General features: G+C 42.8%; 1 protein-coding gene across 1 annotated transcript; it reads left to right on the top strand.

Annotated features, from left to right (window-relative positions):
* The first annotated feature begins 815 nt into the window (after nt 1–815).
* On the top strand, nt 816–23,289 carry LOC140377278 (uncharacterized). The gene is made up of 14 exons (XM_072462623.1): nt 816–966; nt 1,498–1,536; nt 1,799–1,883; nt 2,368–2,890; nt 3,190–3,313; nt 3,392–3,438; nt 5,758–5,788; nt 5,864–5,975; nt 9,126–9,267; nt 14,651–14,756; nt 15,851–15,981; nt 17,843–17,938; nt 22,098–22,256; nt 22,428–23,289. The coding sequence occupies exons 1-14, from the start codon at nt 942–944 to the stop codon at nt 22,641–22,643; spliced, it is 1,836 nt and encodes a 611-aa protein (XP_072318724.1). The 5' UTR covers nt 816–941; the 3' UTR covers nt 22,644–23,289.
* Nucleotides 23,290–23,771: the final 482 nt, after the last annotated feature.

Genomic DNA, 23,771 nt, shown 5'->3' with positions numbered 1-23,771 from the left:
ACTGCGCAGGAAGCATGATTCTTATTTTTCCGCAGCTGCTCAGTCTGTGACCGTGTTCATGCTCTGATTTCTAACATGAGCTTTTAGAACCAAAGCGGACAGCAACTTCTTTTAGAGATCTGCACATGTGCTTTGAGGACCACAAAGCCTATGGATCTATGATCAAACCACGCTGAATAAACCTGTGTGTGAATCAAGGATGTTTGCAGGTTTTGCTAAACTGAGCATGTGCAGAGGAGAAGTGAAGCAACAGCAGCGCCAAGTTTCAAAAAACAGACTTAAAAACTATCTTTTAGAGACGAAGTATTTGTTTGTAGTTTGGGCTCTGTTCACGTTTAAGTAGAGGCATTAACAGCTTAGAGCACAGTCATCTTATTTAATCCAATCAGCACCTGTCTCAAGTATGAAAGTTGCCCTTGACGTGGGAGGCTGGGGATCAAAGCCCCACTTAACATGTTAGATATGTTTTTTTTTCTGTGTTATCCACTAAATATTGAACACCCCAAGTCTGCTTTCCCATTCATAAAAGTCACCGCACGCTACTGCTGTATAGGTTTCCTTTGCACTCCCAGAATGCTACTACAAACAGCCAATTGTAACTAATAGGCAACTGATATTTTGTCATAATATATTGAATTCTACCAAATCAGTTGTTATTTTGTTGTTATTGTTTCAATTGCCAGGGTTGATAGAGAGGGTTTAAACTTGGCTGCTGGGACATTACAGCTCCATACCGGACGGTGGCGGGAATGCGCCTTTAGTGACATGCCAACCGCCAATCAACACTAACTTACCAGAAGAAGAAGAAAAAGAAGACGAAGAAGCTAGATCCTGCTGGTCCTCTTCCGCCTCCATTGCTTCTCTGGTCCCAGCGCAGCTCCAGGCCCCCAGCCGACTCCACACACAGACACTCCACACACACGTCGCCACCAGACTGCACGATGGACGGCCGAGGATACGGATCTGGTGAATATCTGCGCGTACTACAGCCTTAGATAAGATTGACTTCCCTTTAGTTTAGAATCAATCGCCACACCCCTCCACGCAAAAGCGCTAGCGTCAATGCCACTGCTAGCGGTTAAGCTAGGCTACTCCACAGGGAAATGTCTTCACGTTATGTGTGAGGACAATGTTTCATTCGCCCCGCCATATTTCAAGAGTATTAAATAATGTCTGACTGTGTTCATGTGTCGCAGTATGTAATTGGTGTTTGATGGCCGAAGCCTGTAGCTCAATTTTATATTGTGTTAGCTCATTGTTGAGTTGCCCGACTGTTAGCTGCAGAGCTATGTTTAAATTGTAACCACAGTGAACGCCACTGCTTTATGTACAAATAACTGTATTTTTTTGGAATGGTCAATGGTGTTAGTCGTCATTATACATGTTTACTAAGGAAATTAATGATTTCATTGGTATTATTCGTTTTAGATATTGTTTATATGTAGCTTTATTTATTTTCTTTCAGCATTACAGACTAACATGTCTTCATGTGTTCAGGTTATTCTAGTTGGGGAGGTGGAGGCTCTAGCAGCAGAGGTAAGACTGACAGTTGTGTACCACTTTTTAGTAGTACTGTACTACTTCTAGGAATCTTGCTCTTGCATCGTTTTGTAGCGACCAAGTAGCAAAAGTTTGTTTGAGCTATTAAAGTTCCTACAATGCTATCACGTCTACCTATTGTCATTGTGCACTTGATCTTGCCTATGTCCTAGTCTAAATGCTAGATGGGACTGGGTGAGCCCAGTGCTTGTCTCTTCAAAGAGTTGGTACAAATGCTGCTTACCTGTTGTTTCCACAGCAACTCATGCAGATGCCGTCATTGCCAAGATCAACGAGCGGCTGGATATGCTGTCTCAGCTGGAGGGGGACATGAAGGGGGCGAGGTGAGCCCAGCCCACTGCAGAGCACACAGCTTCTCTGCAGGTGTCACAAACTTAACCCGTGCTGTTCACATCAGGGAACCTGGAAACGGGTCCAGTCTTGTTACTGGTTATGGCTTCATGTGTTGCAGACATGACATTTCTGACAACAAATTTGACTCTTATGTTTATTAGCTATATTGGTAAACACCATTTGAACTAGCCTCATTTTTGGCTGTAGTTCAGACCTATGAATTGTACCAATTTCAATTGTTGGCCCAACATAAAAGTTCACCATCAAACTTTTATCGGTTCCAAAAGAGCCTTGAATTTCCAAGAATTTGAACAAAGCTGCAGTTGCCCCAACACCCAGACTCCAGAATGTCTGATCTGTGTTGTAATCCCTCACTAGGCTCCTGTTTAAGCCTGTATGATGAGAGCATGGAGCAGAGCTGCCCTCCTGGCTCCAGCACCTCTTCTGTCTGTGACTGCTCTCCTCCTCCCACAGGTATGACCAGTATGAGTCTATGGACTCGCGCTCTTCCATGGCCTCCTCCAGAGATCTCTACAGATCTGGTAGCTATGGTTACGGGGATGGCAGGGGTGACAACACGCTGTTGACTCACCGCGGAGGCTCTGGCTACGGAGGAGGGATGGGAATGGGTTCAGGGGCAGGCTTTGATGACTTTTCCTCATATGGAGTTGCTAAAATGCGACCAAATGTGAGGGAGCCCTTCGTCGGGGGCCAGGGAGCGAGCTCTGGAGGATGGGCTTCAGCCAACCGCCACAGCCCCCGACGGGGCGGGAACACTGGGGGCCGAGGACCCGCAGGGGGCTTCGGTGGTCACAGGGGCCACTCTCCAGGAGGTGGTAGAGGCAAGCTCCCATCCCTCCTGTCCAACCGCATGTACTCTGAGAGCGGGGGCTTCCACCAGGTCCCCAGCCAGGGCCCTCACGACTTCCCCGGGAGGCATTTTGGAGGGGGCCCACGGGCTGGCCGCCAGCGAGGCCGCAAGAGACCCCTCAACAAAGTAAGTATTTCCATAGAATGAGAGCTCCTGAAATTGTGCCCACACAAACTTCTATATGCCCATAGGAGCGACGGCTCAGCATGCATGACTGCCTTTCTATCTGAGCTGGCCTCACCATCTCGTAATATGTCCCCTACATGTCAAGGGCAAGTCGCAACGCTCTGGCCCTCTAGTTTCCCACATGCACATAATTTGACATTATTATATAATGTAAACGTGATAATGTAATGCCCGTAGACACCATGGTGCTGTGAGTAAGGACCTGAAGGTGTAGGTTTAAAGAATGCTGTGTGCTGTAGCAGGTGAAGCCACAGCCTCAGAAAAAGAAGCGTCAGATGGCGTCTGAAGGAGATGAGCCGGAGTCAAAAATGAACAAAACTGAGTCGACCGGAGGTGATGCAGCCCTTACTGGTAATGACCCAGGTATTGCAGCCACCCTTATGCCTGCTCTTGTAACTGTGTGTGACTGACTGCACTTAAACCTGTCTCCTGTGCTTCCAGAGCCACATGACAAGAACGGACACGGGGATGAGTCAAAGACTGCAGAGGTACAGGGGTGCTTCAAACTCAACACTAACAGGGTTCTAGGTACTAGGGGCCAAGATCCTCGCGATACGATACGTATCCTGATACAGGGGTCACAATACGTATCCCGATATTTGTATGGGGTCATGATACGTATCCCAATACACTTGTTAAAAAAAGGGTCTTAAAAATGTACCAAATGTGTAATGTTTTTACTCTGGATAAGAAAATGTATGAAATTTCATGTTTATCTACAAAGCACTTATTTATAAATCCATTCTGCTCTAATAACTTTGTACATCCAATCAACTGATTCAAATAGAAATATATGGAACACATTCTAGTAAAGTATTGCATGTTTCTTGCCAAACAATCAGCCTGATCTGAACATGCTGCAGCAGCATCTTCTGCACAGATCAGCTTCTGATCAGGTCCACAGCTCCTTCTCACTCGGCCCAGAGGAGCAGCACAAACAGCAGATCAAAAGAACTATTCCACCTCGTTTCAAGCCTACGGGCCACAAAAATCAGTGACAAAACAGAGCTCCTCCTCATTGGCACCAAATCCACTCTCAATAAAACTGGTCCCTTTTCACTCAGCATCGACACCTCGACCATCACCCCCTCTACCCTGGTACGCAATCTCGGTGTCATCATGGACCCCACCCTCTCCTTCACTCCCCATGTCAGCCACATCGTCAAGACCTCATACTTCCACCTCCGCCGCATCGCCAAAATCTGACACTGCCTCACCCTCCCCGCTGCTGAATCCCTCATCCATGCCTTCATCTCCTCCCGCCTTGACTACAACTCCCTCCTCACTGGCATCTCCCATTCCCTCCATAGACTCAAAATGGTCCAAAACTCCGCTGCCCGCCTCCTCACCCACACCCGGTCCCGTGATCACATCACTCCCGTTCTCCGCTCTCTCCACTGGCTCCCCATCAAGCAGCGCATAAACTTTAAAATACTCCTCCTCACCTTCAAAGCTCTTCACCACCTTGCCCCCCCCTACCTGTCTGACCTCCTCATCCCCCACCGCCCCTCCCGAGCTCTCCGATCCTCCTCCTCTCTCACCCTGACTGCACCAACATCCCGACTCAAAACTTTTGGCGACAGAGCATTCTCCCGAACAGCACCCCGACTCTGGAACTCCCTCCCCCAACCTGTCCGCCACTCTCCCTCACTCACAACATTCAAATCCCGCCTAAAAACATACCTCTTCACCCAAGCCTATGACCTCCCCTACCCCTAGCCTCCTCTACCCCATTGCCTACTCTTCTACCCCCTGTTACATCCCCATCTTTTTCTCTCTACTTCTTCTGTCTTGTTCATTTTATCTGTATATTAATGTGTATTGTACGTGTTGTCCCCCCCTATCTGTAAATACCCCCCCTTTTTTATTATGTTCAGCGTCTTTGGGTCACTGAAAAGCGCTATATAAATAAAAGTTATTATTATTATAAATCTTAAAATAAAAAAACATTAAAAACAAAAAATATATCGATACTGTGACTCAGTCACAGAGTCAGTGACCATATATTGCCGTATCGATATTTTGAACACAACCCTACTAGGTACTAGTACTACTGTATAAATAGTTAAGAAAATTATATGAGTATTGGTAAACATTTTCATAAAACTTGTTCATTTAAGCCAGGCTAGACCGTGCATACATGTGCCCCGCCTAAGGCCCAAAGTCGCTGGGATAGGCTCCAGTCACCCGCGACCCTGAAAGGGAACAAGCGGTAGAAAATGGATGGATAGACAGTGCATACAGTCGGTAACACTGTAGCACAACGGTTAGTGTGGTTTGCATGTTCTCCCTATGTCTGTTTCCTCTGGGTAGTCCGGTTTCCTCCACCACTAAAATACTACACACATGTGTTTGACAGAATCAGGAGAGTTTAAAAGAAGAAAACATGAGAGAAGAGGAATTAAATGAGTTAACGAGCAAAATGTAATATAACAATTGGTACTCTGCATATAAATAATATTTTACCATCACAAAGCCACAGGCGTGAAACCAGCAGTGTGAGACCATTATGTGAAGACTCGCACAGGTAAATCGGCTCACACAGAGTAATCAAGGACAGAGGGGACAGCAGGGACGGCTCAAAGGTGTTCTCTGTATGTTAAACTTCAAATAGATGTGTGTTGTATTACAACCCAACTTATATTCACTGGGAAATTAGTCTTAACTAGACCCATAGCGCAGTGAACCGCAGGTGCGCCGCGAGACCCCTGGTTAAAAAAGACAACCGGCGCAACACTACTGTGTACATACAGCATCTCATGTTTCAACGTGGGCACCTGTGGCTAAATGTTGTTATCTCCCCATAGGACACATCTGTCACTGAAGAAGTAGAGGAAGGTATTGTTTATTTCCCAGTCACTTCATTGTTGCCTGTTTTTTTTCACACTGACCTAAGCCTTTCTCGCTCGTCAGGTGAGCCAAAGGCGGAGGATGGAACGGAGGGGAGCAAGACCCAGAATAAGCAGCCCGCAGCAGCCCAAAGTCACCATCAGAGGATGAGGAAGAGGAGGGGCTTCATTGAGCGGTAAGGATACACTTCAACAAACAACTTCATAAGATAAGATATTCCTTTATTGTCCACACATGGGGAAATTTCATTGATACAACGCAGGTAGATACAGAGGAAAAGGACAGATAACTTATTGGAAGTTTAAAAAACACTCTTAATAGAAGAACTCTTGTAGACAAAAACTCTCATTTCCCAACAAGGGATGGAGGGGAAAAATTAGAATGTCTGCCGGGATAACGTGACGATCTCCGGGTAAGACGATGGTTTCCCCCTCAGGTTCATGAGTTCCTCCTTTGTATAAACTCGCGGTGGGGCCGGGGGGGGCTAGCTCAGAGCTAGTATATTTTTATGTAATTGTGTATGTTGCAGGAATTGGATATTATAAAAACCGATGTGATATGTACGGCTGCAACAATTGATCGAGTGATTGACAGGGTGGCTATAAAAAAATATTTTCATAATGGTTAAAGGTTGGATGGACGATTTTTCTGGCCCAAATCTGAGTCTTATTTCCTCGTGGCGTGGACTGCTGATTAGTCTTGCCAGGTATCATAGAATCATAGAATGCACCTACTGCTCACCTGCAGCCTCGTCCGGGTCGTCCCCAGGAGAGCAGCACGTTTCCCCGTGTCCAAGCGCATTGATCTATCATAATATAGTTCCCTCAGTGTACAGGACAAAATTAAGACGGAGAAAGATAGTTCGAGCTGACTCAGAAGAGACGGAAATCTACGGGAAACGAGAGATGCGATCCGTCGCGCTAATAAACACACACTTTTTGTGCGTCCACATGGGGTGAGAGCGCATGCGCACGGGGTGAGAGCGCATGCGCACGGGGTGAGAGCGCATGCGCACGGGGTGAGAGCGCATGCGCACGGGGTGAGAGCGCATGCGCACTTCCGCCTGAGTTCTCAAATCGGCGAAAAATCGGCCATTATGCCTTTAACTATACCAACTCTAAAACACATGTGACCAGACATACTCATATTCACAGAGAAATGGCTTTAATGAGGGAGTGAAACTAGACGCGGCAGAAAAAAAGACTCATGCATAGCGCGCACTTCGATATACAGAGATCTGACCTGACTTGGCCAGACATGTGCATCACACATGGACCATATTTCTGTGTAAATATCATGTTACAACGTAACACACCCTTGATAAATACGAGCTCAGGAGCAGATTAACCAATGTAAAGACACAGACAAAGGTAAATCGGCTCACACGGAGTAAAGGACAGAGGGGACAGATGTGATGTTTGTTAAAATTTCAAAATGCTGTTTTATTACAATCCAACACGTATTCACTGAGACATTAGTCATTAATTAGTCCCACAGCGCAGACTGCCATGAGACCTCCGGTTCAAAAGACTCATCACTACCACGTTTATTTATGTGTAAATATCTCATTTTACAACGTTGGTGCGACCCGTATATGGACAAGTTCTATTTTGTTCGTAAATATCGTGTGACCCAACCCTGGCAGAAATGCGTTGATTTGAAATCCAAGAATGGGGAGTCGGACACTCAGGCTCCAGCGGCGAAGGATGAGGTCTCTGACCTGAGTGACACGTCCAACACCGTAATATAAAAGATACGTGGAAAACTATCCAACAGTTGTTGTAGTCTGATCCTGATCATATTGCTTTTCATTTCAGTAACTTTTTTCAAATATTGCTGTCACTTTGGCCAATAAGATCAAGAAGTACATTAAAAATTCCAATTTCAATCTATGGTTTGCTTTGACCCTCCTGATACCAAAGAATTATATGAGATTATTTTACAATAAAAGATTCAGCCCATGATTGCATCAAAGCTTCTTTGATTTAAAGACATGTTGCAACTAAGCAATCCATTTGCAAATATTTTTTTATCAATGAATACTATCCCAACAGATTTAAAAGTAATCACTTTATTTAAAACTGGAGAACCAAGTATGTTTTCGACTTTTGCTCTCTATTTTAAGTAGTGTTACCAGACTTGGTTCTTCCTTGTTTAGTCATCTTCTGTTCATCCTCTTTAGGATTAGGTGGGTCAAACGATTGAAACCCAGATTTGGCAGTGAGAGGTGCGTCTGCTCAAAGCGCCACCATAACCAGATGTTGTGCCCATAGGCATTATTTATTGCAAAGTAGTGTGAAATGGTGGATTTCTAAAATTAAAAAAATGTACTCATTATGCGCCAGAGTTTCAAACCATGTTATTGTTGTAAAGAACTGAAAATTGTCATGTCCATAGCAGCCAATAATACAGAGGTATTCTTTGCAGCATGAGATGTTGCATTGTCATGTTACAGAAAGCACACTTCTTCTTTTTGTACCATGGTAGAAAGTGGGCAGTCAAAAACTCCTCATTTACTGAGGTCATGTTCACACCTTCAGGGACCTAAATGGGCAAACCAGCTCATGAATCTGGCCCAAAACATGAATCCGCCACTTCCTTGCTGAAATCTCAACCTTGTTGGGACTGGAGCCGTTTCTGCTTGTGAGCATTGGTTAAGGGCCAAATAGAAGGTTTATGCATAACTGCAAGTCTCTGGTGGATCCTGAACCTTGATGTTCACGGGACAGAGGCACCAGCAGCTTCAAATACCTGTTTGCTGCTTTGTAATGACATTTTAGCAGCTGCTCTCTTAATCTGATGTATTTGTCTGGCAGAAATCTTCCTCATTGTGTCTTTATCTGCACGAATCTGTGTGTGTTCTGAGTCAGCTAATGGTACGATTAGTAATGATCACTGGAAAACAAACAAAATAACTGACACCTAAACACAATTTGCATTATTATTTGAAACAGTGTAGGCGACCAATTGAAAAACGAATTTCTAGCCCCAATTATTTGCACAAGGATTTATCTTTATCTGCAGTACATTTCACATTAGCGTGTAGCAGATTTTGAGATGTACTTGTTTTATTTGAGACAAAACATTACGTTATTGAACTGCATCAGAATCAGAAAAGGTTTGCCATAACATTGGAACTTGTTTCATCGTAAAGGTGCAACATAAAACAATGAATAATAAAATAATAATAAAACATCTATAGACTGCCCCCGAGCCATGGCAAATACTGAGCCAAGGGCATGACCCCCATCCAATAGTTGAAAATGTATTTCGCTAAATGTGTCCTTTTATTTGTGATTCCATGCAGTCTTCTGTGCTTCCTCAGGGTGATGTTTAGCTGCTCAGTTTGCAAGTTCCGCTCTTTCTACAAGGAGGACATGGAAGCTCACCTCACAAGCCGCTTCCATAAAGACCATTTCAAGTACCTTCAAAGTCAGCTGACCAAACCCACCACGGACTTCCTGCAGGTATGCGTCACCTTTGTATACTGTGTTACTCTGTTTAATGACCTAATCTCTGACAAAATACTGTGGGTACGGAAAGTAGTCAGACCCCTTTACATTTTTCACCCTGGCTATAATATAGAGAAGGTCATTTTATATCTCAGTAATGTGTCAGCATCCCATTTTGATAGAAAAAAGCAGAAGTGTAGGTTTTTGCAAATGTATTAAAAAAATAAACAAATACATCCACATGGTCCTAATCATTCAGACCTTTTGCTCAGTATTGAGAAGTACCCTGTTTGAGCTAATACAGCCATGAGTCGTCTTGGAAATGATGCAAGTTATTCACACCAGGAATTGGGGATCCTCTGACATTCTTCCTCGCCAATCCTCTACAGTTTCGTCAGGTTGGATTGTGAACGTTGGTGAACAGCTATTTCAGGTCTCTCTAGAGATGCTCAATTGGGTTTAGGCCTGTCAAGAATGGTCAGTTGTTCCGAAGCCACTCCTTTTGATATTTTTGCTGTGTGCTTAGGGTCATTGTCTTGTCTTTGGCTGGATGGCCATGTCTAGGAAGAGGCCACTGCGCTATTAGGAAGTGCTGCAGAAATTATTTTGTAACCTTGGCCAGATCTGTGTCTTGCCACAATTCTTCTGAGCTCCTTGGGCAGTTCCTTGGACCTCACGATTCTCAATTGCTCTGACGTGCACTGTGAGCTGTAAGGTCTTATATAGACAGGTGTGTGCCTTTCCTAATCACATCCAATCAATTTAGTTAAACACTGCTGGACTCCAATGATGGAGTAGAACCATCTCAAGATGGGGTGTGAGTGTACATTAATGAGAAATAAAACAGTTTTGATTTTAGAAAATGGCTGCTCTCAAAAAAAATTTAACGATGCGTCTGAACACTGTCTGTACCCACTGTATTACAGAAACCTTTGGGGTGAGCAAAATATAAATTCCTGGAGAGAGAGAGATATATATATATATATATATATATATATATATATATATATATATATATATATATATATATATATATATATATAGATAGATAGATAGATAGATAGATAGATAGATAGATAGATAGATAGATAGATAGATAGATAGATAGATAGATAGATAGATAGATAGATAGATAGATAGATAGATAGATAGATAGATAGATAGATAGATAGATAGATAGATAGATAGATAGATAGATAGATAGATAGATAGATAGATAGATAGATAGATAGATAGATAGATAGATATATATATATATATATATATATATATATATATATATATATATATATATATATATATATATATATATATATATATATATATATATAGATATATAGATATATATATATATATATATAGATATATCTCTGAAAGTCTAGCGCTCAATATTTCCCACGGACTTTAGGTGGCAGGGCAGCCTTTTTTATTAAGCACATAAGGCAAGTGAAATACGTTTGGAAGATGTTGTGACAGAGTTTTGGAAATGGGTCATTTGTTAAAAACGTTTTTAATTTTACACTGCCTCTGTGTCACTCACATGTCCGCCGCGGCTTTAGCTTGAGTCACGGCTTTAGCTTCTATATGCACTCCGTCTCGCCTCTGTCTCTCTGCTTGCCTCCATCTCTCCTGTCTAACTTTTAAACTTGCTGCCCTGTCCAAGTGTCTGAATGGGGCCATGAGAGGTACTAGCTTCCAGAGTGTCCTGGGTCGCTTTAGGCCCATGTAGTGGTTCACAAAGTAATCCACAGTGACCGAAAAGTAACGCGTGTGCATCTTCTCCTTGAAACGCTGTATTCACTGCAGTGAAGCGCCAATTCTGCACTGTCCCACTGCAGAGAGTGACTGACCTGTGGAGAAGAGACAAATGGAGAGGAGAGCACTGAGTGGCTCATTATACAGTAGATATAAAAACGTCTATTAAAATGCCAGGTTTTGTGATGTAAAAAAAATGGACCAAGATAAAAGCAGTCATTTCAGAACTTTTCCCATTTATTTTATTTTTTAAAAATATTTTTTGCCCATATGCGTAGCTTATGCTTAATAGACAGGACAGATGGCGTGAAACGGGTGATGAGAGTGAGAACATGCAGTAAATTGTCTGAGTCGGGATTCAAACTCTTAACCACTCGACCACCGGGCAGCACTTTTCCCACCCCTTTTGATGTGACTTATAACCTGTATAATTCAGTAGTAAAGTCCTTCGTGGGGGGGTTGTACGGAAAAAAAAAAAGTTTAAGTCGAATTCTGCCATGCTGATAGACTTGAAAAAATGTACCCACACTTCAGATCACCCCAGAGATTTTCAATCGGATTCAGGTCTGGGCTCTGGCTGGGCCATTCCGAAATTATTTTTTTTTAGAAAATCACTGTCTGATTTTTAAAGAATTTCTTTGCAAATAATGGTGGAAAATAAGTGGTCAATAACAAAAGTTCATCGCAACACTTTGACCTCTGTCATTGCCAACAAAGGATATATAACAAACGTTTTCTGTAAGTCTTCATAAGGTTGACACACACAGTTGCTGGTATGTTGGCCCATTCCTCCATGCAGATCTCCTATAGAGCAGTGATGTTTTGGGGCTGTCGGTGGGCAACACGGACAGCCCCAAAACATCACTGCTCTATGTCGGTGGGCAACATGGACTTTGAAGTCCCTCCAAAGGTTTTCTATGGGGTTGAGATCTGGAGAATGGCTAGGCCAATCCAGGACCTTGCTTCTTACGAAGGATTTGTTGCCGTGGCAGTGTGCAAGGGATCATTGTCATGCTGAAAGACCCAGCTCCGTTTCGTCTTCAATGCCCTTGCTGATGGAAGGAGGTTTGCACTCAAAATCACAAAGGAGGAACTCATGAAACCATCGTCTTACCGGAGATCGTCACGTTATCCCGGCGGACATCCTAAGATTTTTTTATAAGAGCTCTTCTACTGAGACTGTTTTTCAAACTTCCTATAAGTTATCTGTTCTTTTCCTCTGTATCTTCCTCTGTATCTACCTGCGTTGCATCAATGAAATTTCCCCATGTGGGACAATAAAGGATTATCTTCTCTTAAGCAGGGGGACACGTCTGGCACTGCGAGAGTCTGACGCCATAGTGTGTTACTGACGGTAACCTTTGTAATGTTGGTCCCAGCTTTCTGCAGGTCATTTACTAGGTTACCCCGTGTGGTTCTGGGATTTTTGCTCACCATTCTTGTGATCATTTTGACCCCACGGGCTGATAATCCCCCTGATCGAGGGAGATTGGCAGTGGTCTTCAGGCTGAGAAATAGATTTTCAAAATTAGGGGCCCCCAAGCAATTTCAGGGGCCGACAAGCGCGCGTGGCGTCATAAGAAGGAGATAAATGTGTTGTTTTAAACCTGGTTATTAGCATGTAAAACAATTTGAAGTACTTTTATCTGTTATTTGATATGAAGAGCACAAATACTGAATCAAATAAACCAGAGATCATGATCTTTAAAACTGTTTAATTCAATATAATAATAATGTTTCTTAGATGCAAAATAAATACTGTTTACAGCATTTGACACAAGGAGATCTTGTGGAATATATGAAATCACGTCCTACAAAATAAACTACTAACCTATATACATTGCCCCAAAAATTAGACCGGGCATTTCCGAGGACACGTGAATGCAACACGAACTCAGCGGCCAATCAGATGCCCGCTTTCATCGATATTACATCACGGAGACCGCTCGGCCAATGACAAGCGAGAAGACGTGCGAAGTGGGCATGTCTGTCAAAACGAAACTTAAACGATGAAAATGCCCCGAATATGGCCAAATTACTAGTTAAATCTTGATTTTTTTTTTTTCGAGGAGGGGCACGGCGGGCCCCCTCCTATTTCAAACCGTGGGCACGGCGGGCCCCCTCCTATTTCAAACCGTGGGCCCGCCGGAGATTCAACTGCTTACGGGCCCCCGTCTATTTCGCAGCCTGGTCTTGTAAGTCTTCCATTTTCTGATTATTGCTCCCACAGTAGATTTCTTCTCCCCAGTCTGGTGCAGGTCTTATGTTTGTGGTGTCCTTTGACAGCTCTTTGGTCTTCACCATAGTGGAGTTTTGGACTGTGACTGTTTGAACTCTGTAAGACTGAGCAAAATGATACGTATGTTTGCCGTAACCCGACCGCCCCGGTATAAAACTGGCCGACTGAAACACAAATATCAGCATTTTGTCAAAATGACGCCAAATTCTTTTATTTTACTAATATTTTGCCAACTCACCAACCATACTTTTCAAAAGCGCAATGTAGAATTGTTTTATAGCACTGGCTAACTTATTTTTAAGGGACGAATTACACATTGCGCAACGCATGTGCGCTTACATTTTAGGTCCTCCATATGCTTCTGTAGTAAACAGATCATGCAGGAGAGAACCCATATTGCCTTTTACCTGTTGGTTTGCCTCTGTCAGTGCTGCTGCCGCGGCCACTGCTCATGCCATTCTGCATCATGGTGAAGCTTGTTAAATTTGACCTGCGCTTTGCATTCTGGGAGGGAAACACGCCCAACAGTGTAATCACAACAAACACGGCGGCGCCCGTGTCCCCCGCATGTTCCCCCCGCTCGCATTCGCTACCAAAATGGAGTGTAACGACGTACAAAAGGTCGATTTGAAATATCTTAAAATCGTGAGATTTAGTCTCCCGATCGGGTTGATCGAGGCGTTTTCCGTCATTGACTGTTGAAGCTCTGGTCACTCGGAGTCAAAAAATGGCGATGATTTGGATCTCTTTTTTTTGCCTTCAAAGTAAAAAACTTTAGAATTTACCGACCGGCCGGGTCGGGTTACAGCAAACATACAATTTATTTGGGGTAGCCTGACAGTATAAAAGACACCTGCCCCCACCCTCAAACAGGGGTCCTCTGAAGTTACAGGTCTGTGACAACCAGAAATCTTGTTTGTAGGTGACCAAATACTTATTTTCCACCATTATTTACAAATTAATTCTTTAAAAATCAGACCTGTGATTTAGTTTTTTTGTTTTTGTCTCATAGTTGAGGTCTACCTATGTCAATTACAGGCCTCATCTTTTTAAGTGGGAGAATTTGCACAATTCCCCCCCCCCCCCCCCCCCGTATACACACATTACACACTACTATAAATGTGAATATAGATGCACACACAGACACATTTCACACTACACACATTTCACACTACACACATTTCACACTACACACATTTCACACTACACACATTTCACACTACACACATTTCACACTACACACATTTCACACTACACACATTTCACACTACACACATTTCACACTATACACATTTCACACTATACACATTTCACACTACACACATTTCACACTACACACATTTCACACTACACACACGCATGCATGCACGTGATGTTCATCCCTGCTGCTTCCTCCTGTTGTAGGAGTATCTGCAGAACAAGTTGAGGAAGACTGAGTACCGAGTGGGTCAGCTGGAGAACCACTCTGCATCCATCTGCCAGGTGTACAGGGAGCAGGATTTGACCAAAGGTGAGTGTGTTAACCATTTGTAAAAAAGTAAAATACAAAAAGAATGTTGTGCAATTTCATTGTTAAAATAAATATATGTGTGGACTGAGTTTTGTCAATGATCTCTAGAGTTGGCTGGGATTACAACAGTAGATGGTCTAGTTTAGTCTTTGCTTCTGGGGATATTTATTTAACTAGTTAAGAACCCATTGAGACCAAGACTTTTCAAGGGTGGCCTGCAAAGGGAAATATATGGCACAACAATCATAAAAACATTTACACAATTAAAAGACACTTTAAGAACATATAATCCATTTACATCTAAAAGCAGACATTTTTAAAATAGAATTTCTTTAGGGTTTTGTAAGAAATCGGTCAGACCAGTTCTCCCAACCTCAAGTCCACTTGAGGTTGGGAGCGTTCCATGCTGCAGGAAGTTTTGGGTCCACGGTCCTTTGTTCAGGGTTGTACGGTCGCTGCAAAAACTGGAAGAGCTGGCTCGAAGTGCTCGATTTAAAAACACGAAGCTATGGACAAAGTAAAAATATTTGTACTCTGGGCTAAGACGTGCATCCAGAACACTTCTCATCCTGAGCAAAGTAGACTGTTGATAAAAGAGGAGAAAGACTGGCACATCTGTCACATCATTTCTCAGTGAATTTGAGTCTGATGCTTAAAATACAGCGAGCACAGCGTGTCCCCTGGACAGTGATCACTGTCTACTGACGTCTTCTACAGTGTGTCAAACACTAGTGCTTCCTGCTAGAGTTCTCCTTGGTGGCCGTTGGCCAAATTGGACACACCGTTGTATGGGCCGCAGGGTTCAGAGCATGGGAAAAAGTTAGTGACTTGAAAAATGGTGATCAGTCGTATAGAGAAACCGTCTCAAATCGCACTTCATTGTGAGCAATTTGTTAAAGACTCAACTATCCCGTAGTGTTTTTAAGGAAGATCCAACAGTGTTCTGTTTGGGGTTGCTCATAAGAAACAGACATTTCTAAACAATCAACATCTGTGGATGTCATGTTTAGTCCCTGCTTTGCTGGACCTGGCCCAGGGGGAAAAGGGAACTGTGGAAAATACTTATACATATTTTTGTCTTGTTGGTCCACCAGACCTGGGTTTGGAGCACTTCATCAGAAAGGTGGAGGCTGCTCACTGCGCCGCCTGTGACCTGTTCATTCCCATGCAGAACCACCTCATCCAGAAGCACCTCAAGTCTGCAGACCACAACTATAACCGCAAGGTACAGTGCCACACGCCAAACTTCCACCACAGCAGGCTCAGTATAGTCCAGCCTTTTGAGAAAATCCACAAACTAATGCAGCTACAAGTCCATCAGTTTAGGATGCCACAGATTCTCTTCTATAGATCCTTTTTAAAAGTGTTTAAACAAATCTATTCCGAACTCCAGAATGGAAGTGTAGCATATGTGAGAATATGCCACTGGGCTTGATCAGAAGGTAGGTTTGACTCAGGGAGGTGCGTTTAAGCAATAATAAATAAAAACTAGTGAATCAAAGTGCGGCTGTGCCTTATATATTTACAGTGACTGTTTACCAACATACCAATATTTACAATATGTACAATCTGCAGATGATCAATGGTATACTGAAATTTTTTTTTTTTTTTTTTTTTTTTTTTTTTAAATGTGGTTTGGTCAAAAACAAAACAAATACTGAAAAACGTATTACAATCTCTAGTTGTATAAATAACAATCCAAATTCAACAAATGTTCAGCATAAAACATCAAAGGTAGAAAGCGCACACATATATTAAATCACATTTGCACATCTCAATGAAATAGTAGAAAAATGTCCATGCAAGAGCAAGCAAGAGTTTTTTGTATTGTCCAAAAATATAGCGCTGTGACTGAGGGGAGAGTTCGCAAAGTGTGTGGTGTCTTTCGGGTGGGATCGGACGGCTGAATCAGCCCCTACCATACCGCAGGTGGCTCATGTTGAAAGGTTTGTAGATTTGCGAAGTTCAGTGTTCAGTTCTGGGTCCAGGCTGGTCTCAGCTCGCCACCAAGTTAATCCTTCTTTCTGGTACCCCACTGGGCACACCTGGCCTGCAGTCAATAGACCGGACCATCAGTGAAATACCCAACATTTAGCTAGCTTCTAGGTTCTTTGGTTCATCTCTTTAAATTACAAATAATGCAGTAAATGCTTATTACATTCATCAATATAAATAATTTGAATAAATGCATTTTGTTATGATCAATAACCAGTTGATATGGGTAATAAACATATATATCAACAATCAAAGCAATATGTATCACAACAAGAAGAAAGACCGACAACTCGGACAGACTCACCAAATTTCACGTTTTCCCGCTTGCTAAAATTCCAACATCAGCGGCGGTTGATAAGTCCATAAACATACACTTGAGTTTAAAACCGGCGCACATTACAGTGATTAAAAACGGGTGTTTTAGTCGCAAAGCTTACCTGGTTCAGCCGTCCTGTCGTCTCTCCCAACACCGTGCACAGAGACACACAGGAAGCTGATATTGGCCAGGCAAGCACGTGATTGGTTCAAGTGACGCAGTGCGTGCGTGACGTGCGACGTACGTAAGCTACGTAAGCCACGTGACCAGAAGTGGTATCAGGAATTGTTGTTTTTTTCCCTATATGCGATAAAATTACGTGGGTTACATACGCATAAGTGAAAGGGAACGTAATGGGATTTCAATGGAAATACTAGGATTAAATTAAGTTCTAATAAATGTGCATGTTTGGGTCAGAGACAGTTTATTGCAGGGGTGGGCAAACTATATATAAACCTATATAATAACCTATATTTGACAGAAAAGTGATATTTTATTTGATATTTTTTTGGATTATTTTTATTTATTTTTTCCACACCAATGATCGTGAGCCGGTCCTCCGCTACTTGCCTGGATTCGATTATGGCCCTCGGAGGAAAATAATTGCCCACCCCTGGTTTATTGTGAAGACCTGCCATGTAAATAGTGCCTGAGGCCACAGCGCGGCGCAGCGGCCCCTTTAGACATGCTTTTAATCCAGATGCTCTTTTTAGACAGGAATATTTGCCCTTTGCCTCATATGTGGTTCTGATATTTTCTGGCTGTTGTGTTGTAGGCCATGATGGAGCAGTCCAAGAGGGCCAGTCTGTCGGTCGCCCGCAGCATTCTCAACCACAAAATCATTGGGAAGAAGCTGGAGAGCTATCTCAAGGTGTGCTACCTGCTCAAAGTATTGTATGGTTATTATGTTTGACACATGCATGTGTACAAAATGTACACACACACACACACACACACACGTTCCATGTACGGATTCTTTTATGCTTTGGAGGAAAAATATCTACAGGGTTCTTTCATCTCAAATGAATTTCCAAGTTTTATATATGAAATAAAATTTCATATATATTTGTCTTAAATTTTCTCACTTCTAGTATACGTTGAAATAATGTATATGTGTGTCAGAATGGTTTACTGTACTGAGTGAATGAGTTGTTACTGCAGCTTCCAATTATTTCAGAAAAATATCTTTCCCTAGTTCTACATAAGATTAGGTTGTACATGTTCAGCTTCTCTTTGTAAATCTCTTTTTGAACCTGGAGCTTTGACTTGCGCCATTTCCGTTCGGCCCTGCGGCACTCCCTTTTCTGTGCCCTGACCGAATCATCATTTCTCCACGGCGCCTTCTGCTTATTTTTAACCATTTTAGCCTTCATAGGGGCGATGGTGTCCAGAACATTCAAAACACTAGATGTAACAGAGTTCAACAAATCATTTACATTAGAACATGAGACATTTTCAAAGTTTATCATTTCCATAAACGGTGCACCTGTGCCATCACTTATGTATCTCATCTCAACAACTGCAGGACCAACCGGTGGTCTGGGAGAAACAGACAGGTCAAAGAAGACACAGAAATGATCAGACAGAGCAGCATCGATCACATTAACATTTGAAATATTTACCCCCTTTGTAATTATGAGATCTAGAGTGTGTCTTTTGCTGTGGGTGGGGCCTCTCACATGCTGAGTAAGACTGAAGGTTTCAAGGACAGCATCAAGCTCTTTAGCGTTTCTGTCACAAATATTATCAACATGCACATTATCAACATGCACATTGAAATCACCTGTAATGACCAAACCATCAAAGTCTGTGCATACGACTGAAAGCAGTAAAATCATCAATAAAACTTTGGCAGTGCTGGGGAGGCTTGTATAAAACAATGAAGAGAATGGATGGAGACCGTTTTAGCTCCATTTTAAAGGATACATACTCAAATGATGAAAACACCTCAAAAGAAAACCTGCGGGTAATTATTTCATCTCTAAAGACGGCACAGACTCCGCCCCCTCTTTTGTTTTCTCGTGTTTCAGATTCAAACTTAAAGTTGGGTGGAGCAGATTCTATCAGAACTACATTTCCTGTGTTTTTGTCAAGCCATGTTTCAGTTAAAAACATAAAATCAAGATAAGAAGAAATAAAATTATTAAGACATTTGTTACATAAGGATCTGACATTTAGCACAGCAAGTTTCAGACTAGTTTCAGTGGGACTGGGCTTTATCTTTTCACAGGGAATATGAATCACATTTCTCAGATTCGGCCTGACCCGCATTTTGTTTTTCCATCTTTGTGATGTGACTACAGAAATAGCACTAGGGGGGGCTCTTTTTACATAGGGCCCCGGGTTGGTTTGATTTTTAATATGACAATAAGTCCCGGCAACGCTGAGACCCAGTGCATCCTAGCTATGGGAGATACCAGGTGGATACGAGGTTGGATGGGTGGTGGGGCTTTTGTAGCCAAGGAGAGTTTGGGACCAGGTGAGAGGCGAGGGGGGGATGGGTGGTGGGGCTTTTGTTGGTGTAGTCGGCTTGTGCAGGGAAGAGTTGATAAGTATTGACATGGCCCTTGCTATATTGGGCGTGAGTGGAGCCATCTTAATGCCTGATTTGATCAGACTTTCAAAATGGCTGGGAAGGCCCATGGGTGAGAGTGGAGATGAGAAGGAGAATGATGAATCTTTAGTGGGAGTAGATGTTGCAGGGGGAACCCAGGGCTGGTGTGAAGGCAGGGGCGATGACAGGGATGTTGTTGGGCCTGTCACAGATGGGTCCAAGGCCTTTGAAGATTGTTCCTTTGCTGGAGGCGGTGGAGGTGAAATGTGGAGCAGCTGATGAATCCTTTGGAGAAGGCTGTGGTTGTGGTGCTTTTGATGTTGAAACATTGGCTCAGTCTCTGGCTGATGGAGCAGGAATTCTTCTCTCGTTCCTCTTTTCTCTAAATCTGCTCAGGACCCTGTCCAGGCCCAGTCCAATGCCTCAGAGCGTGGAGCAGGTTCTCTGTCAGCACCCTCACTCCACCTCTGCATAGGTGGGGGCCATTTCTCTTAAACAGGTCCTCTCGTTTCCAGAATAGATAGAAGTTCTCAATGTAGTGTAGTCCTCTCGGGGAACACTCTTTGGACAGCCATGTGTTCAGCTGAAGAAGCCGGCTAAACTTGTTTATCCTCCTGTCGATGTTTGGAAGAGGTCCACTTATGAATGTTTTGATTTCCATTTTATCAAGTACGTCGAATAACTTCAAGAAGTCTTTTTTCAAAACTTCAGTCTGTTCCCGCCGCATGTCCACTGCACCCACGTGCACAATCAGCTGTTTAGCTCCTCCATGCTTAGCCATAATATTTGGAAGGAGTGACGTTATCTCAGAAACAGTGGCGCTTGGAAAAGAATGTGTGTTTATCTTTTCATGCATCACGTGACTTATCGCGCCGTCACCAACCAAAACAATCCGTGTGACCTTGGCTCCTGGCACAGATCCTCCTCGCTGTACTTTGGCCTGTCATCTTTCCTTTTTTTCATTTAATTCCATCTCTGAAAGTGGTAAAAATCTGTTTGTGAGCTGCATTTTAGGTGACTTCACGTTATCTTTGTATCGTTTAGGCTTTGCTCCAAGTTTGTTCCAAGAAACAGCCTGGTCTTTCTGGTTTTTAGACAGTTTTGGAAACGACAGTCACTGCGGTTTAAGTTGAAAGTAGCAGTTTTTCTTGTAAAAGGTGTGCTCTTCTTACCATCGGCTGACACAGGAATGGTATCGTGAAGACCTTTTTCAGATTACAAAGCAAATATCCGTGTTTTCAGCTCATTAATTTCTTGTTGATATTTCCGACAGCGTTCAGTCTTTCTCCCTTCTCCCGGACATGTCGCTGGCGTCAGATATGTCGTTAAAACTGGAAAAATGTTCTTAAAATCCTTGGTTTACTTGAAAAAGTCTAAAGCAAAAATGTTTGGAAGACAAAAACTGATTAAAAAGCAAAATAAATGAGGAAAGCAGCGATAGCAAGCGGAGCGAGCAAAAAAGCGTGTGCACTCTTCGGAAATTAACCTCCTCCTTTCTTAAACACTTGGAATACATACGTTTTGGGGGAAAAATAGAAAATGATTGAGAACTATAGTTTATTTAGCACTTTACACATCTTTAGATATGGCTATAATATTATTATTTATTGGAGTAAAATTAGTCTTCACACTTTGCTAGTCTGAATTTCCTCTTTTGTTTGTATTCTCGGACTAAAGCGTTTCTCTGAACCTCTTCAGTCGTGTGACATCCTCGTATTGCTCTTCATCCTCCTGCAACAACATTAACAGTCTCAGAAAACCCAAGTCATATCAGCAGCTACTAGAACACGCCATTGTATACACCGATCCAGAGCATCCCAAACATGCTGAGTTTGACCTTACGAGTTGACCTGGAGCTACCCTGGAAGTCTGCAGGACAGTGTTTGGTCATCTCTCCTTAAACATTTTCATTATATGTACAAATGTGTTTGTGGTGGTGTTGGTTCATAGCTTTGGTGCTGTTTAAAACTGTTCAAGCCATTAATGTGCATTTGCACAGTTCGTTTCTATTTTTGGAAATATATTTCAATGATTCCCTTTTTTGCAGCTTTCTTTTCTTTCTTTCTTTTCTTCTTTTTGATGTACTGTATTGCAATACAAATCACTCTTTTTAATTTGTTATGGGTTAAGTATTTGTGTGTTTATTGTGCAATGCATTGAAATAGCAATATAGTATCGGGCCCTATTTATCGTTATATTAATTAATCTTCTACTGCTTAGTCGTGGGTGACTGGAGACTATCCCAGTGACTTAGGGCCTTAGGCGGGCTACATGATAAACTGGGGCCAGGGCCAGCAAGTCCAGAAGAGTTCATTCATTCACTAGGGGCAATTTAGAGTTGCCAATTAATCAAAATAAATACAAAATGATTACTCTCCCGCTGGATATATTGTAGTTACCAGGGCTTTTGTTACTGCTCTTTGTTCAGCTTTCTTCAAAATGAAAAAAATGTCAAGTGACCGGATTTGTTTTCCAGGGGGAGAACCCTTTCTTTGATAACCACGACGAGCAGGAAGATTCTATGGCAATGGATGTGTCTGTGGAGCAGGCAGACAACCAGCCACAAGAGGGCCTCACTCCCTCTGATGCCCTGGAAGAAGCCCCGCTCAGTCTGGAGGTTGAAGGGGCATTGGAGGTGGCGGGAGGAGCAGAGGAGGAGGTGGCGGGAGGAGCAGAGGAGGAGGCGGCGGGAGGAGCAGAGGAGGAGGCGGCGGGAGGAGCAGAGGAGGCGGCGGGAGGAGCAGAGGCGGCGGCGGCGGGAGCAGAGGAGGCGGCGGCGGGAGCAGAGGCGGCGGCGGGAGCAGAGGCGGCGGCGGGAGCAGAGGAGGCGGCGGGAGCAGAGGAGGCGGGAGACCACCACATGGATCAGGCTGAAGAAGGTGCAGAGTTCCACCCTGAGGAAGAGGAGGGCTTTGAGCTGGGGGATGAGGAGGACTGCCCCTACGTGGTCCATGAGCTCACGGAGGGACTGGATCTGCAGACGGGCCTCGCTGCTGACGAACAGGACCAAGCTGCACAATAAGCCGCCTGCTCTCAGCTCGCTCCTGTTAAGTTTTTGTAAAGGACACATATTATGCTAAAATGACTTGTTTTGCTTTTATTGTTCCCTCATCAAAAACGTACCTGAAGGTTTCATTCACGCTTGTTTAGCAAGTTCTCTCCCTCAGAGTCTCCAACACATTTGTGATGTCGTAGGTAGAGCTTCTTTAACTTCAAAAACTATCTCCAGATTCTAAGCATTTCATTCCCTCTGAAGCCAATAGACAGAACTGTAACTAAATCCTTGACTTTTTGTGTGTTAAAGGTCTAAAATGATTTATACAAATAATGCATAATATGTGTTCTTTATTAGTTTGTCTAATGGCTAATCTAATCTACTAGACTGTCCATCAAAACATTTTCGAGTCACTATTTCTGCTATTTAATGTCAATTCTAATATGTGAACGCTCGGGGACCAGACCAATTATTTGGATAAAAAAATAATAGGATTGCTGGCCAGACTGATCGAACTTCTTTTTGTATGTATATCTTTTATTTTTGGATGAAGCTTTTACATCCCTAAGCTTGTTAACACGATGGAGAAGCGGCATTATTTTGTTTGTGTACCTTTAGTTGGTGCTGTGTTTTTTCTGCCGTCTTTCATTCTAAAATAAATGTTAGAAAAACACATCTTGGCCATTTATTTTACAACTGTTTTAGACGTTATTTTTAATTTAATACGTGATGACTGAATTTTCAATTTTGGGATAATAATGATTCACATATTTACAACTTAAAAGTAATGTTTCTTGTGCTTTTAGACCCGATTAAGAGGTTTGTCTGGTTATTTTTTTGGGTATATTTTGCTTAATTTTAGTCCATGTTCTAGTTTGAGCAACAAAAATCACCTGGAAAATTGCTTCTGATCGGCAAAAATAAAGATTTTTTTTTTTTAAATCAAGATCCCAATACACGTGATTGCTTTTATTATTTTGTTCCAGGATTTTTGGCTCACTAGGAAGAAAAACTTAAAATTGAGCAGATAAATGGGCCACAATGTTAAACGCTGCGCCACGTCCTTCTCTATCGCCAGAGCCAAGGCAATTAAGCAAACCAAGTCTAAATTAGCAGGTTATGTCCGAGTCTGACTGCTTTTAATGTGAAGTGCAC

The sequence above is a fragment of the Eucyclogobius newberryi genome, unplaced genomic scaffold (genome assembly GCF_026437365.1).
Source record: "Eucyclogobius newberryi isolate DKJ021-1_F unplaced genomic scaffold, fEucNew1.0.hap1 SCAF_4, whole genome shotgun sequence".
NCBI classification, from domain to species: domain Eukaryota; kingdom Metazoa; phylum Chordata; class Actinopteri; order Gobiiformes; family Gobiidae; genus Eucyclogobius; species Eucyclogobius newberryi.
This window is presented reverse-complemented; position numbering and strand designations above follow the sequence as displayed.

Bases quoted from the DNA above. Each gene is read 5' to 3' on its own strand.
- LOC140377278 (XM_072462623.1), top strand. From the start codon at position 942: ATGGACGGCCGAGGATACGGATCTG. The intron at 3,314-3,391 runs GTATTGCAGCCA...CTGTGCTTCCAG, and splicing joins CCTTACTGGTAATGACCCAG to AGCCACATGACAAGAACGGA. The intron at 5,789-5,863 runs GTATTGTTTATT...CTCGCTCGTCAG, and splicing joins CACTGAAGAAGTAGAGGAAG to GTGAGCCAAAGGCGGAGGAT.